This window comes from Gigantopelta aegis, chromosome 1 (genome assembly GCF_016097555.1).
Source record: "Gigantopelta aegis isolate Gae_Host chromosome 1, Gae_host_genome, whole genome shotgun sequence".
Taxonomy (NCBI): Eukaryota; Metazoa; Mollusca; class Gastropoda; order Neomphalida; family Peltospiridae; genus Gigantopelta; species Gigantopelta aegis.
Genome location: NC_054699.1, coordinates 19886922 through 19900307, shown reverse-complemented (window position 1 = coordinate 19900307; position 13386 = coordinate 19886922). Strand labels below are relative to the sequence as shown.

At 41.6% G+C, this 13386-nt stretch overlaps 1 protein-coding gene across 2 annotated transcripts in view; it reads right to left on the bottom strand.

Annotated features, from left to right (window-relative positions):
- Positions 1 to 13386, bottom strand: part of LOC121371715 (thymidylate kinase-like) — a 198511-nt gene that overhangs the window by 18853 nt on the left and 166272 nt on the right. The window contains exons 1-2 of one of the 2 annotated variants that reach the window (XM_041497815.1): positions 4260 to 4330; positions 136 to 247 (exon numbers count right to left, since the gene is read on the bottom strand). In XM_041497815.1, coding sequence (XP_041353749.1) covers positions 136 to 247; positions 4260 to 4272 — 125 coding nt within the window. In that variant the 5' untranslated portion in view covers positions 4273 to 4330. Of the gene's footprint in view, positions 1 to 135; positions 248 to 4259; positions 4331 to 13386 lie in introns of those variants that run through there. The other variant, XM_041497823.1, reaches the window with a different exon arrangement.

The following is a 13386-nucleotide window of genomic DNA, read 5'->3' as shown; positions in this document are numbered from 1 at the left end:
GGATATCATGGCGTAAAATCTGGATGTTCTATTCTAAATGATTAAATAATAAAAAATATACTCGAGATGGCAGCTTTAAATATTAACAATGTTGTGGATATTGCGGCTTTAAATTGCGTTGTACAATAAACTCACATTTTTTCCCATCTGTTGGCACTAAAAATAAGCTGAGCTGCATGTTTTTCGAGTTCAATCATTTTACGAAGGAAACGGTCGATCAATTTTCCAGTTGTTGGACTTTCTCTGTCTGCAAACAATAGTAAACAAAACATGACAGATGCAGTACACATTCATTTCACAATATCAGCTGTCCTAATGTAAGAGACGGGCGATGGTTCGGGAGGGACAAGACGGCCATTTGACCCAAACCCCAAACTCAACGATAACCTTAAATTTATGACTAGTTTTAATCTTGTTTGTCGTTGTTAACGATTTTCCAGAAAATTAATGCTTGCTCATAGGAAGGAAGGAAATGTTTTATTTAACGACGAACTCAACACATTTTATTTAAGATTATATGACGTCGGACATATTGTTCAAGGACCACACAGATATTAAGAGAGGAAACCCGTTGTCACTACTTCATGGGCTATTCTATTCGATTAGCAGCAAGGGATATTTTATATACACCATCCCGTAGACAGGATAACACATACCACGGCCTTTGATATACCAGTCGTGGTGCAATGGTTGGAGCGAGAAATAGCCCAATGGGCCCACCGACGGGGATCGATCCCAGACCGACCGCGCATCACCGGCCTCGGTGGCGTCGTGGTTAGGCCATCGGTCTACAGGCTGGTAGGTACTGGGTTCGGATCCCAATCGAAGCATGGGATTTTTAATGCAGTTACCGACTCCAAACCCTGAGTGGGTGCTCCGCAAGGCTCAATGGGTAGGTGTAAACCACTTGCACCGACCAGTGATCCATAACTGGTTCAACAAAAGTCATGGTTTGTGCTATCCTGCCTGTGCGAAGCGCAAATAAAATATCCTTTGCTGCTAATCGGAAAGAGTAGCCCATGTTGTGGCGACAGCGGGTTTCCTCCCACAATCTGTGTGTTCTGTAACCATATGTCTGACGCCATATAACCGTAAATAAAATGTGTTGAGTTCGTCGTTAAATAAAAATAAAAATGTTTCTTTCCGACTGCGCATCAAACGAACGCTTTACCACTGGGCTACGTCCCGCCCCTTGCTCACTGGTCAGGTCAGGTCAGGTCAGGTCAGGTCAGGTCAGGTCATAGGGTTTTACGTGCACATTCAGAACAAGCTGTTGTAGCGCACGCCTGTTGGGCACAAGAGCCGGCCTTGGCCGGCTCCTCCGTCCATGACAGGAAAGTTTGGGGGGGGGGGGGAGAGGAGGGACCGCCTGCACTGGCAGGTGCAAGGGAACACCAGCAGCCCGACCAAGTCGGTAGCAGGCGGGGGGGGGGGGGGGGGGGGGGTGCTATGGAATTTGGAATGGAGCAATTAATATGCCAAAGAGAAAAGGTGCGCAATTTTGATTGAGGAGATTTGGCGCAATTTTGAACAGTCGGTCAAAAAGTAAATGGCAGAGCTAATATAGGTTTTGACATTAGTGAATCGAGAGTAGCTCGTTAATTGCTCACTGGTGTAACCAGGATTTTATATAGCCAAATGTACCCAAATGTAAACAAATGGGTGGTATGCCATACACAGCCTTTAGTAAGCTCTATAATGCAATAATTCTGCCAGTGTTGACTTATGGAGCTGTAAAATGGGGAACTAGGAAGCAAAGCGTAGTTAGTAATTAACCAGTGGAGCTAATTTTAATTTGACTGCATGTTTAGCAGGGTTTTTTTTAACAAAGAATACGAGGTCTTAAACAATGATAAACAATATAGGGTTTTTTAATGTCTAGCAAGAACCTAGTTTTTAATACGGCCAAACCCCTATTTTTAATGTTAACACGTCGCCGAACACTTTTATATTCTTGACTTACGTGTGGTTATGCGTCCTTTAATTATTATTATTTTTAATTTATTGATATTATTTATAATACAAATTTGATGATCATTGTTTGAAACTTTTATGTATATGTATCTTTTACGTGTGTTATGTATGTATATGTACATTCATTTTTTTATTTTTTGATCTATTGATAGTCTCTCATAGTTCCTGTCTCTCTGTCTGTCTGTCCGCATAAATATATATACTGGCTATTGGGTGTCAAACTAAGTTAAATGATTTATCAACAATAATGTAAAATTGTAAAATTATTAATAAAAGTAGTGTAGACATCAATAAAACCGTCACATTTGTCAAAGACACAATGATGCATATCCACATTAAATAATAAAATAAAATAATAATAATAATAATAAAACAAATTTCCAAAAAGATAAAAATAAACGTTATGGTAAGATTATTTTTAAAAACCCCACAGAATATAAAACTGTCGACCCCCTCCACCACCCCAGCAAGTTTTTCTGTTTTTTTAAATGTATTTTTCAGGGCAGGATGTCTACTCGCTGTCTAGACCACCACCACCACCACCACCCCACCCACCCACCCATCCCCGCCCGCATAAATTCCTGTACGCGCGCCTTACATTACAAACAAAATTAACCTTTAAATAAAACATAGTTTTGGTTGGGGGGGGGGGGGGGGGTTCTCCAAGCAGATAGAAAATTGCGTTTTCAAAAGATACTACACGTGTGTTTTAATAACAATTTCATTTGTGACACCCCTCCCCAACAATCCCCCATATTCGTTCATATGAATATAGCCTATGTTTAATAAATTTAGGACACTTTTATAATATTTCGTAACATTATGTAGGAGGTATCGAAACTGAAAGTAGCTTTTTCATTTTCCGCGTAATAATACTATTATTGATGAGTAAATCAGGATAGGCCGTCTCTTGTGTATAAGTGTATATAAGTATATATTATGTATTCAATAAGATAAATCACTTTCCACCATTATTCTGTACATTATTTATTTTATGTTTGTATAATGCTGATACGTTGTAAACACTTAAAGCAATAAAGAATTTGAATTTGCTTTAATACCAGCCCATTGGGCTATTTCTCGTTCCAACCTGGGCACCACGACTGGTATATCAAAGGCCGTGGCATGTGCTATCCTGCCTGTGGGATGGTGTATATAAAAGATCCCTTGCTACAAATGGAAAAATGTAGCGGGTTTCCTCTCTAAGATTATATTAGAATTACCAAATGTTTGACATACAATAGCCGATGATTAATAATCAATAATGTACTTTAGTGATGTCATTAAACAAAACAAACTTTAACTTCAATACCAATTTTTTTTTTCTCTCCCGAATACGCATCTTCACGAGTAAATTTTGTGAACTACCGACATCTCCTTTCGCAACAATTTAACCTGGACATTTTAGAAAATAAAGCGTGCGTATAAATTTCGCGACTTGAGGTTGGGTGTGAATCGACGCGAAATTTATATATGCACTTTTCCCAGTTTACAGCATTTTATGCCTTGGACATCTTCTGCATTTTCATCTAAAGATTGTTTTTGTTTAACGACACCACTGGAGCACATTGATTAATTAATCATCAGCTATTGGATGTCAAACATTTGGTAATTCTGACACGTAGTCATAAGAAGAAACCAGCTACATTTTTCCATTGGTAGCAAGGAATCTTTTATATGCACTTTCCCATAGACAGGATAGCACATACCACGACTTTTGTCCAGTTGTGGTACACTGATTGGAACGACAGAAAAACCCAATCAGGTGAATGGATCCACCAAGGGTGTTCGATCCTGTAACTGAGCTAAATCCCGCCTCTATTTTTCATCTATGCATACTTTGTTGAAATAATTGTTTTGTGGGTATAAAATTGAATTATTATTTTTTTAAATCCTTCCAGTTCCTTCCCCTACATGATAAAAGTTAAAGTTGGTTCTGTCTAACGTAAACACTAGAGCACATTGATTTTATCATCGACTATTGGGTGTCAAACACTTGGTCATTTTGACATATAGTCTTAGAGAGGAAACCCGCTACATATTTCCATTAGTAGCAAGGGATCTTTTATATGCACCATCCCACAGACAGGATAGTACATACCACGGTCTTTGATATACCAGTCGTGGTGTACTGGCCGGAATGAGAAACAGCTCAATGGGCCCACCGATTGGGATCGATCCCAAACAGACCGCGCATCAAGCGAGTGCTACGTGATAAATAAAGTCTGGAATAGTCTTAATAATCAAGTAAAAATAATATGAGGAAAGAAGAAGAAGAAAAAAACCTGGTGTCTTCATCAGTTGCGTTTCTATCCCATCTTGTTTTAGTCTATCCACGAGTTTCTCAGACTGTGTGGTTTTAGTTAGTCTGTAACATATTTAAAGTTGCAGCAAACTCAGGAATGTCCCTTTAATACGTCAGTTTAAATTACTAGTATATTTGATTTGGGAGCTTACAATGTGACCTCTTAACACTGCTAAAACAGGTGTTACGGTATAGGTCTATATATGAATGTACTACAGTGCATGTGCAAACGTGTATATGCATGCATTTTTGCTCGTACTTATGAAGGAAGGAAGAAAATGTTTTATTTAACGACACACTCAACACATTTTGTTTATGATTATAGGGTGTATACTACCAAATCAAATCCCATAGACGACAATAGTAACATATGTGGCTAAGACTTACCTGCAGCGTATCAATCGACATAAACTACCACCCCTCACCTGAATCAGAAAAAAATGGGGGTCGAGCTGCTCATTTCTGACATAACAGGTAGCGTCTATGACTACCCTAGTTCCACAAAAAGTACTTTTTTTTACAGGTACCCCATACATGTTTCAAGCACAAGGCTACTTGACACAGTGATACTAGATGAAATAAAATTGCATACATTTTTTGCCCAGATAAAACTATTTTTTTTAACAACCAACACACTCACATTTATCACCAATTACAAGCCTTGTTGTGTTCACTTCTCTATCAAAAGTTTGGTGCACCTCGAATTTTGACCCAGCCGGAAGTTATTTGGTTTAGTACTACCTATATGGCGTCGGACATAATAGTTAAGAACCACATGTATTGAGAGAGAAAACCCGCTGTCACCACTTCATGGGCTACTCTTTTTGATTAGCAGCAAGGGATATTTTATATGCACTATCCCGTAGACAGGATAACACATACCACGGCCTTTTATATACCAGTCGTGGTGCACTGGTAGGAGCAAGAAATAGCCCAATGGGCCCACCGACGGGGATCGATCCCAGACCGACCGCGTATCGAAAGTTTTACCACTGGGCTACGTCCCGCCCCTTGCTCACTGACCATACACAGCCTTTAGTAAGATCTATTATGCAATTCCAGTGATTACTTATAGAGCTGTAATATGGGGAACTAGTGAGTATAGCGTAGTTAGTAAAGTTCAAAATCATGCTTGCAGATATTTCCTTGGTGTAGGAAACTAAACACCTAACACGACAGGATTTCACAGTGGGGGAGGGGGCAATCCATGGCCCCGTACCATCCACCCACCCCCTCCCGCTACGCCACTGGTGGTGATATGGGGTGGACTCATTTAATGGTGTGTCAGTGGAAAGCTGTATTGGGTCAGTGGAGAAGGTTGGTTAATATGAATCATGACAGACTCAATAGAAAGGTTTTTATCTGGGCTGAATACAAGCAATCACGTCAATGTAAAAACTCTATTTGCTCTATACACCTTTTTCTCAAGGATCTAAACGTAGACCATTTCTTTGATGTAAACAGTCCAATGCCTATTTCATTTGTTACCAATGTTTTACATAGGTATGCTGGTCAACTTAATGTTTCTTGGACTAAATAGCATTGCTAATAATGTTGGAAAATTACGCACTTATCGCTTGTTTAAAAATGTATGTGGCACCGAACATTATGTTAATGTAAATATGTCAAATAACCACTGCTTCAGCCAATTCAGTCAACCGCTTGTCACTAACGTTAGCTAAACTTATTTTTACGCTGCACACTCAGTAGAAGGAAATATTTTATTTAACGACACACTCAACACATTTTATTTACGGTTATATGGCGTCAGACATATGGTTAAGGACCACACAGATATCGAGAGAGGAAACCCGCTGTCGCCACTTCATGGGCTACTCTTTTCGATTAGCAGCAAGGGATCTTTTATATGCACGATCCCACATACAGGATAGTACATACCACGGCCTTTGATATACCAGTTGTGGTGTACTGGCTGGAACTAGAAATAGCTCAATGGGCCCACCGATGAGGATCGATCCCACGCCGACCGCGCATCAAGCGAATGCTTTACTACTGGGCTACGTCCCGCCCCTGAAACACTTTCGAAGTTCGAAAATGGATAATCTAATAAAAAAAAATCTAGGATATGTCAAATTTCAATTATCAAAAATAGGTATAAAAGTGAAAAATACGCCATATTGTTTAAAAACTAGGGTCTGTCACTGTAATGCTACCATCGCTAGCACACCGAGGTATTCGGGTTCACTACACTCGCTTATCAAACTCAAACACAAATAAACGTAATCTCTAGCTCAATGTTCAGTCGTAAGATCAGCCAGTCGTTTGTCGCCAACATCTTTCTAGACTACTTTTTATGCTAGTATCAAACTGTCAACTGTCACGACGAAGTTGATCAACTCGACGGTTGCGTTGTAATTTCACCAACTCCCGACTTAACGACGGGTGCGCTCAGATTAACAACTACTAATTGGTCGTAGGAATTGTATACAACAAAAATCGAGTTGTAAGAGCGCTCTGACTAGCAACTACCGGCCTAGGTTGCGTCGTGGCAGGCCATCGGTCTACAGGCTGGTAGGTACTGGGTTCGGATCCCAGTCGAGGCATGGGATTTTTAATCCAGATACCGACTCCAAACCCTGAGTGAGTGTTCCGCAAGGCTTAATGGGTAGGTGTAAACCACTTGCACCGACCAGTGATCCATAACTGGTTCAACAAAGGCCATGGTTTGTGCTATCCTGCCTGTGGGAAGCGCAAATAAAAGATCCCTTGCTGCCTATCGGAAGAGTAGCCCATGTAGTGGCGACAGCGGGTTTCCTCTCAAAACCTGTGTGGTCCTGAACCATATGTTTGACGCCATATAACCGTAAATAAAATGTGTTGAGTGCGTCGTTAAATAAAACACTTCTTTCTGACTAGCAACTGGACAGTCGTAGAAGTCGTGACAGCTGAATGTTGGCCAACTTTGTGCTGGTAGTTGGTAGTCTGACTCTAGCATTATGCTAATCTACGCGCACCCGTCGTAAGTCGGGTGTTGGGGGAAATTACAACGCAACTGTTGAGTTGGCCAACTTCGTCGTGACAGTTGACAGTCTGATCCTAGCATTACGCAAATGACCACTTTCTCTCCTTGGTCTTCAGTCTACAAAATGAGAAACCCGCTGCCCCATATAAGCTGCTCCTTTTCTATGCAGGTGCGGATTTTTGTGGGGCACATTATGTATTACAACTTGTGTTTCAAGTGCATGTACAGATATTTAATTTGGTGGGGGACCAAAGTTTATAGGGGGGGGGGAGGAGGGTCGAGTCATACTACCCTGGAAAATATATTGGGGAAAAAAATTAATTTGCTTGATCAGGAAGTCGTTTCGACCCGGAAACTGTCTCCTGCACAGTAAAAGCAGAAAATACCATAAAACTGAAGTATGGTAAGTACAAATATAGAAAGATTTAAATCCACTTAAATCTCACTGTACAGTCTTATATTTGAGTCAACGACACCACTAGAGCACATTGATTTATTAATCATAGCCTATTGGATGTCAAATATTTGGTAATTTGGAAACCCGCTGCATTTTTCCATTAGTAACCAGGGATCTTTTACATGCACCATTCCACAGACAAGATAGTACATACCACGGCCTTTGGAATACCAGTCGTGGTGCACTGGCTGGAGCGAGAAATAGCCCGATAGGACCACCAACGGGAATCGATCATAGACCGACCGCGCATCAAGCGAGCGCTTTACCACCGAGCTACGTCTCACCCCTAGTTGAGTCAAAGTTCATTCACTCGATAGTTCCTATTTATTCTTGTGCATGTAGTTACATCCACTGAACCGGCCTCAGTGGCGTCGTGGTTAGGCCATTGGTCTACAGGCTGGTAGGTACTGGGTTCGGATCCCAGTCGAGGCATGGGATTTTTAATCCAGGTACCGACTCCAAACCCCGAGTGAGTGCTCTGCAAGGCTCAATGGGTAGGTGTAAACCACTTGCACCGACCAGTGATCCATAACTGGTTCAACAAAGGCCATGGTTTATGCTATCTTGCCTGTGGGAAGTGCAAATAAAAGATCCCTTGCTGCCTATCGTAAAATAGTAGCCATTGTGGCGGCAGCGGGTTTCCTCTAAAGAAAAGAGTGTCAGAATGACCATATGTTTGACGTCCAATAGCCGATGATAAGATAAAAATATCAATGTGCTCTAGTGGCGTCGTTAAATAAAACAAACTTTACTTTATTTTACATTCACTGATGTCGCCACTGATTACGTTCACTTCTAGCAACTATTTTATATGGAACAATTAAAAACGATTTGTATTATAAATGTTTGGTTCTCTGTTGCGATTTTGGCCATTAAAACTGATTGTATGTTACTTTTTTCATCTATGGGATTTGATCCGGATCAATTCTGAAAGAGCTTTTAAAGTCGCAGACCGTAGTTTCAACCCATTAAAACTGACATTTAGTTTCGGTAATCTTACTAATCTGCAAATCTGTAACACATTTGGATAAAGTTACAACAGAGTGAAACAGGAGTCTGTGAAGTTTAAACAGGGAAATACCCTTAAAAAGTAGACTGCAGCTCCTCTCCATAACCATTACTTATCAGAGATACACGTGTGCGTTTTTAAAAATATGAAAAATGCATTTCGTGGTATTAGAAACACCAGGACCACCAGAAACACTTCGGATGTACTGAAATGGATATTATAACTAATAAAATCTAAGTAATGTCTGATTTCAATGATTAAAAATGGTTATAACTGTGAAAAATATGCTGTTATGTTTAAAAACCGGGTTCTTCCACTTTTAATGTTATAATATTTGTTTTGCATATTTCAGAATGACAAAGTGCAGCTTTGGAAAGTGTAAGCGAAACCCGACCGTGAACACCGAAGATGGGCGGAGACCAGGCCGGTATCTATGCGGGTGTCTGGCTAACGTCGTCATCATCATCTTCGTGGCTTTCGGGGTCACTGCATTCAATCTGAGAAGCTACACAAGCTCTTCGGATTTCTACAACTTTCACAAAGGAGACCAGATCTCCATCAAGGAAACGGAAGCAGACGACTTTTCCACCATCTTGTGCAAGAAGTATCGCGTTGAGCCGTGGACGAAAGCGAACGTCTATCTACTCCACTCCAAGGCCAAGGTGGACAAACACCACAAGAAGGAGGTAAGGAAGCAGCTGGCGCACGGCACCTTCAACGCAGACAACAGCTACAACTACGACGGCTTTTACCTCCTGAAGCATTCGGAGATTTTCGTGAATGCTTGCCGGATTACGAGTGAGCTCCCGGATATGGATGTGGAGATGAACGTCATGCTGTTCAAAGGGAGAGAATCGTGGATGACTTGGCAGGAGGACCAAGAATGCAGAGACTGTCCGATCATGACTCTGACCCTCACCGACAGAGACACGTGCAGCGTTGGCAGCGGCGGCGTCGGCAGCAGAACCATGAAATACAAAGTCCACCACACCGGCAGCTACTACGTGGCCGTCGCCCGGAAATACAAGCGTGACCTCCACAAACCGGTCAGTCTGAACGTGGACGTTCTGGTGGAGCGTACCACTTACAAACTGGACTGCATCAAGGAGTTCTGTCCAGACACTCGTTACTGCCTGCTCAATCTGACGTACGCTTCCAAGGAGGACGTCGTGGTGGAGATGAACGACGACAGGTTTGCCACCGACGCCTTCTTCTCGACCCACTGCCATCTGCGGGTTATGTTCTGGGTGGGGATATTCGGCGTCCTGCCCGCGCTGCTGATTCTCATCGCGGTGTCGTGCTGTTGCTGTTGTATGGCCTGCAGGAAGAGTGACGGTGCCAGACCGGGAAAAGATAAGGCGCAGCCGATAAACTACAGCGACAAGGCTACACTCGTCATCAACGAACAGTTGCCTGGACAACAGCTGCCTCAGCAACAGCTACCTAGTTACGAGTCGGTCGTCAATGACAAATTGCAAATCGTGTGAAAAAAGGGGAGAGTACTGCAGTTTCACGACAACACATTATATTCCAATTCTAACTCCAATTCGTTTATTTTGAGTTTAATTATAAATGAAAATGATAAATATATTTGTAACAAACTGATGAGTCGAATCAAACACATTATCAAATAGTGGAACCTATTCTAAAGGACATCGTACATAACAATTACTTGTCTGTACATAAAAGGCGTCATTTATGACCACTTGTCTAAAAGGATAGTGTATAACAACCACATGTCGACAAAGAACATCTTATAAAACAAACTCGTGTCTATTAATAACAAACAATTAAAAAAAACAATAACCTGTTCTAAAGGACATCGTAAATAACGACCACCTGAAATAACAGACATTTCAGGGTTGACTCTTGTGCATACTGATATGTCAAGGTTTAATTTTAGTTCTTCTCTGGTGACTTTTAAAAACAGGTTCGACCGATATTGTGCCAAATTTAAAAAAGCTAGAGTGGTGATGATTTATATTGTGTTCATAGATCAAATGAAAACTATTATAATGTATAAATATCCTTTGCAACAATCAAACTATATCGTCTGCTTTCAATAGTACTTAATTACTTAATATACATACGGGCATGTACACACAAGCACCAACGCTAACATACAAACATGCTCACACACACACACACTCACACACACACACACACACACACAGACACACACACACACAGAAGGAGAGAAACCGAGAGAGATTATTTGTGGTGTCGTGATTAAGCCATCGGACTTAAGCCTGGTAGGTACTGGGTTCGTATCCCGGTACCGGCTCCCACCCAGAGCATGTGTAACGACTCGGTGGGTAGATGTAAGGCCACTACACCGACTACTCTATCACTAACAACTAACAACTAACCACTAGCTCTCTGTCCTGGACAAATAGCCAAAATAGGTGACGTATTTGAACTGTATTTAGATAGAAGCACGAAAATAAGCTGAAATGAATGAAATGAGATTATGCATGTGCACGTGTGTGAACCGTTTATCTGTGTGAAATGTATTGGTGTATCTCTCTCTCTCTCTCTCTCTCTCTCTCTCTCTCTCTCTCTCTCTCTCTCTCTCTCTCTCTCTCTCTCTCTCTCTCTCTCTCTCTCTCTCTCTCTCTCTCTCTCTCTCTCTCTCTCTCTCTCTCTCTCTCTGTGTGTGTGTGTGTGTGTTCGTGTGGTATTGAGGTATTTTTAAAACGAATGTAAACTATATATGGGCAGAATTTTACCCCCCACCCACATCCCAACCCCCCCCCCCCCCCCAAAAAAAAACCATCAACAAAAAACCCCCACCTCCGAACAAATAAGAAATTAAAAATATATATACACATGTATATATGTCGGGCTACATACGGTCCTGGGTTCATATACGTGTTATATGCTGTGTACATTATTAATTAGTCATGTAAGATTAGTCGACGGACGAGACGACATATACTAAAAAGCTTTCCAAACAAGATAGGAGAAATCACAGCCCACTTCACACACGTGTATAATAGTAAAACAATAGACTCACTCCCGAATGACATAGACAGGTTTTAATTCTGTAATCTTATCATAGTTCGACGACACGGGACGACACGGGTTAGTTATGTGCACTTACACTGGGAAATAATATAGCTCGAATCGCCTCTAGCCTTCCCCTTTGATTATTTGTTGTAGGGTAGTAGCTGGAGACTATTTGGTTTTCGTATTTCGCGCGTCTAATATTACACAGATTCCCCTCTAGCTCTCCCTTATAACAACTAATTAAAGGGGAGGGCTAGAGGGTGCTTGAGCTAGGAAAAAAGACATTTGTACATAGCTGTTAGTAGGTGGGGTGGGATGGGGAAGTTATTAAATTGCATATTCTACCCACCTCAGCTTCAAAGTTGGGTGGGTGGGTCGTTGGGTGGGTGGAGGCTTAATCCATTGTGTTTAGTTATCATTTGTTTTACTTTACGGCCGATTATCAAACATAATTAAACTATTGTTTTCAGCATCAATATATCCTGTGATGATTTAAATATGTTTTAGTAAGTGTGTTAGTTGACTAAGCAAATATAAATTTAACTTATCTCTTCGGATACTTTTTTTAACAACACCACAAGATCCATTGATTTATTAATCATCGGCTATTGTATGTCAAACATTTGGTAATTTTTACATATAGAGAGGAAACCCGATACATTTTTTCATTAGTAGCAAGGGATCTTTTATATGCACCATCCCACAGACAGGATAACACATACCACAGCCTTTGACATACCACTCGTGGTGCACTGGCTGGAACGAGAAATAGCCGAATGGGCCCACCGACGGGGATCGATCCTAGACTGCTCGCGCATCACTGGGTTACGTCCCGCCCCCTCTTCGGATACGTGTACCTTATTTGACATCCTGTTGGAAATCACCGAACAATATATCGTGAAATATCATTTTCAGCAGGACAGCGTTTTACAGGTGTACTCTTTTGCTGTGCTTTGTTTCTTTTTGAAGTGCCACCTCACCTATTTTAGGCTTGATACGGCCCTGACCCTAAGTCAGGTAAGTAAATGTTGTGCTCGCACCTCAGTACCAGTCCAGGGTGTATTTAGTTTAACATATCGATGGTGAATTTAACATTTTTCTATTAGCAGCAGGGGATTTTTAATATGCATTTTCCCACATGCAGGACAGGACGTACCACAACCTTTGGTATACCAGTCATTCGGCAATGGGTGGGACGGGGGAAAAAACAATCAGATATTAAGTCCACCAAGGGGGTTTGATCCTTCCACTCAAGAACCTCGGGCGAGCGCTCTTCGGACGGATCTAGATCCCATGCCCAGGTGTAGGCCTAACACTAATACACCGACTTGTGTACAGATTTTGGCGCAGGGTTGGCGCGGGACGCTGAAAACGGACGCATCAAAATTTGAATTCTAGATACGATTATCAAGAGCAACGTTTCCATCAGCCCTCACAGCGTCAACAATTTCGCACTTGATAAACGGCCCCGACTCTTACTAATTACTAACTTGGGGCGGGATGTAGTATCCCTGTCTCGAGTCAGAACCCCGATCCTATCGGAGGCCGGACTCGGGATAGGCGTGTTCGAAAACCTAGTGGTATATGGACACGTTAAACCAGTTACTAAGCTAAGCGGGATGTAGGCCAGTGGTAAACGCGCTCGTTTG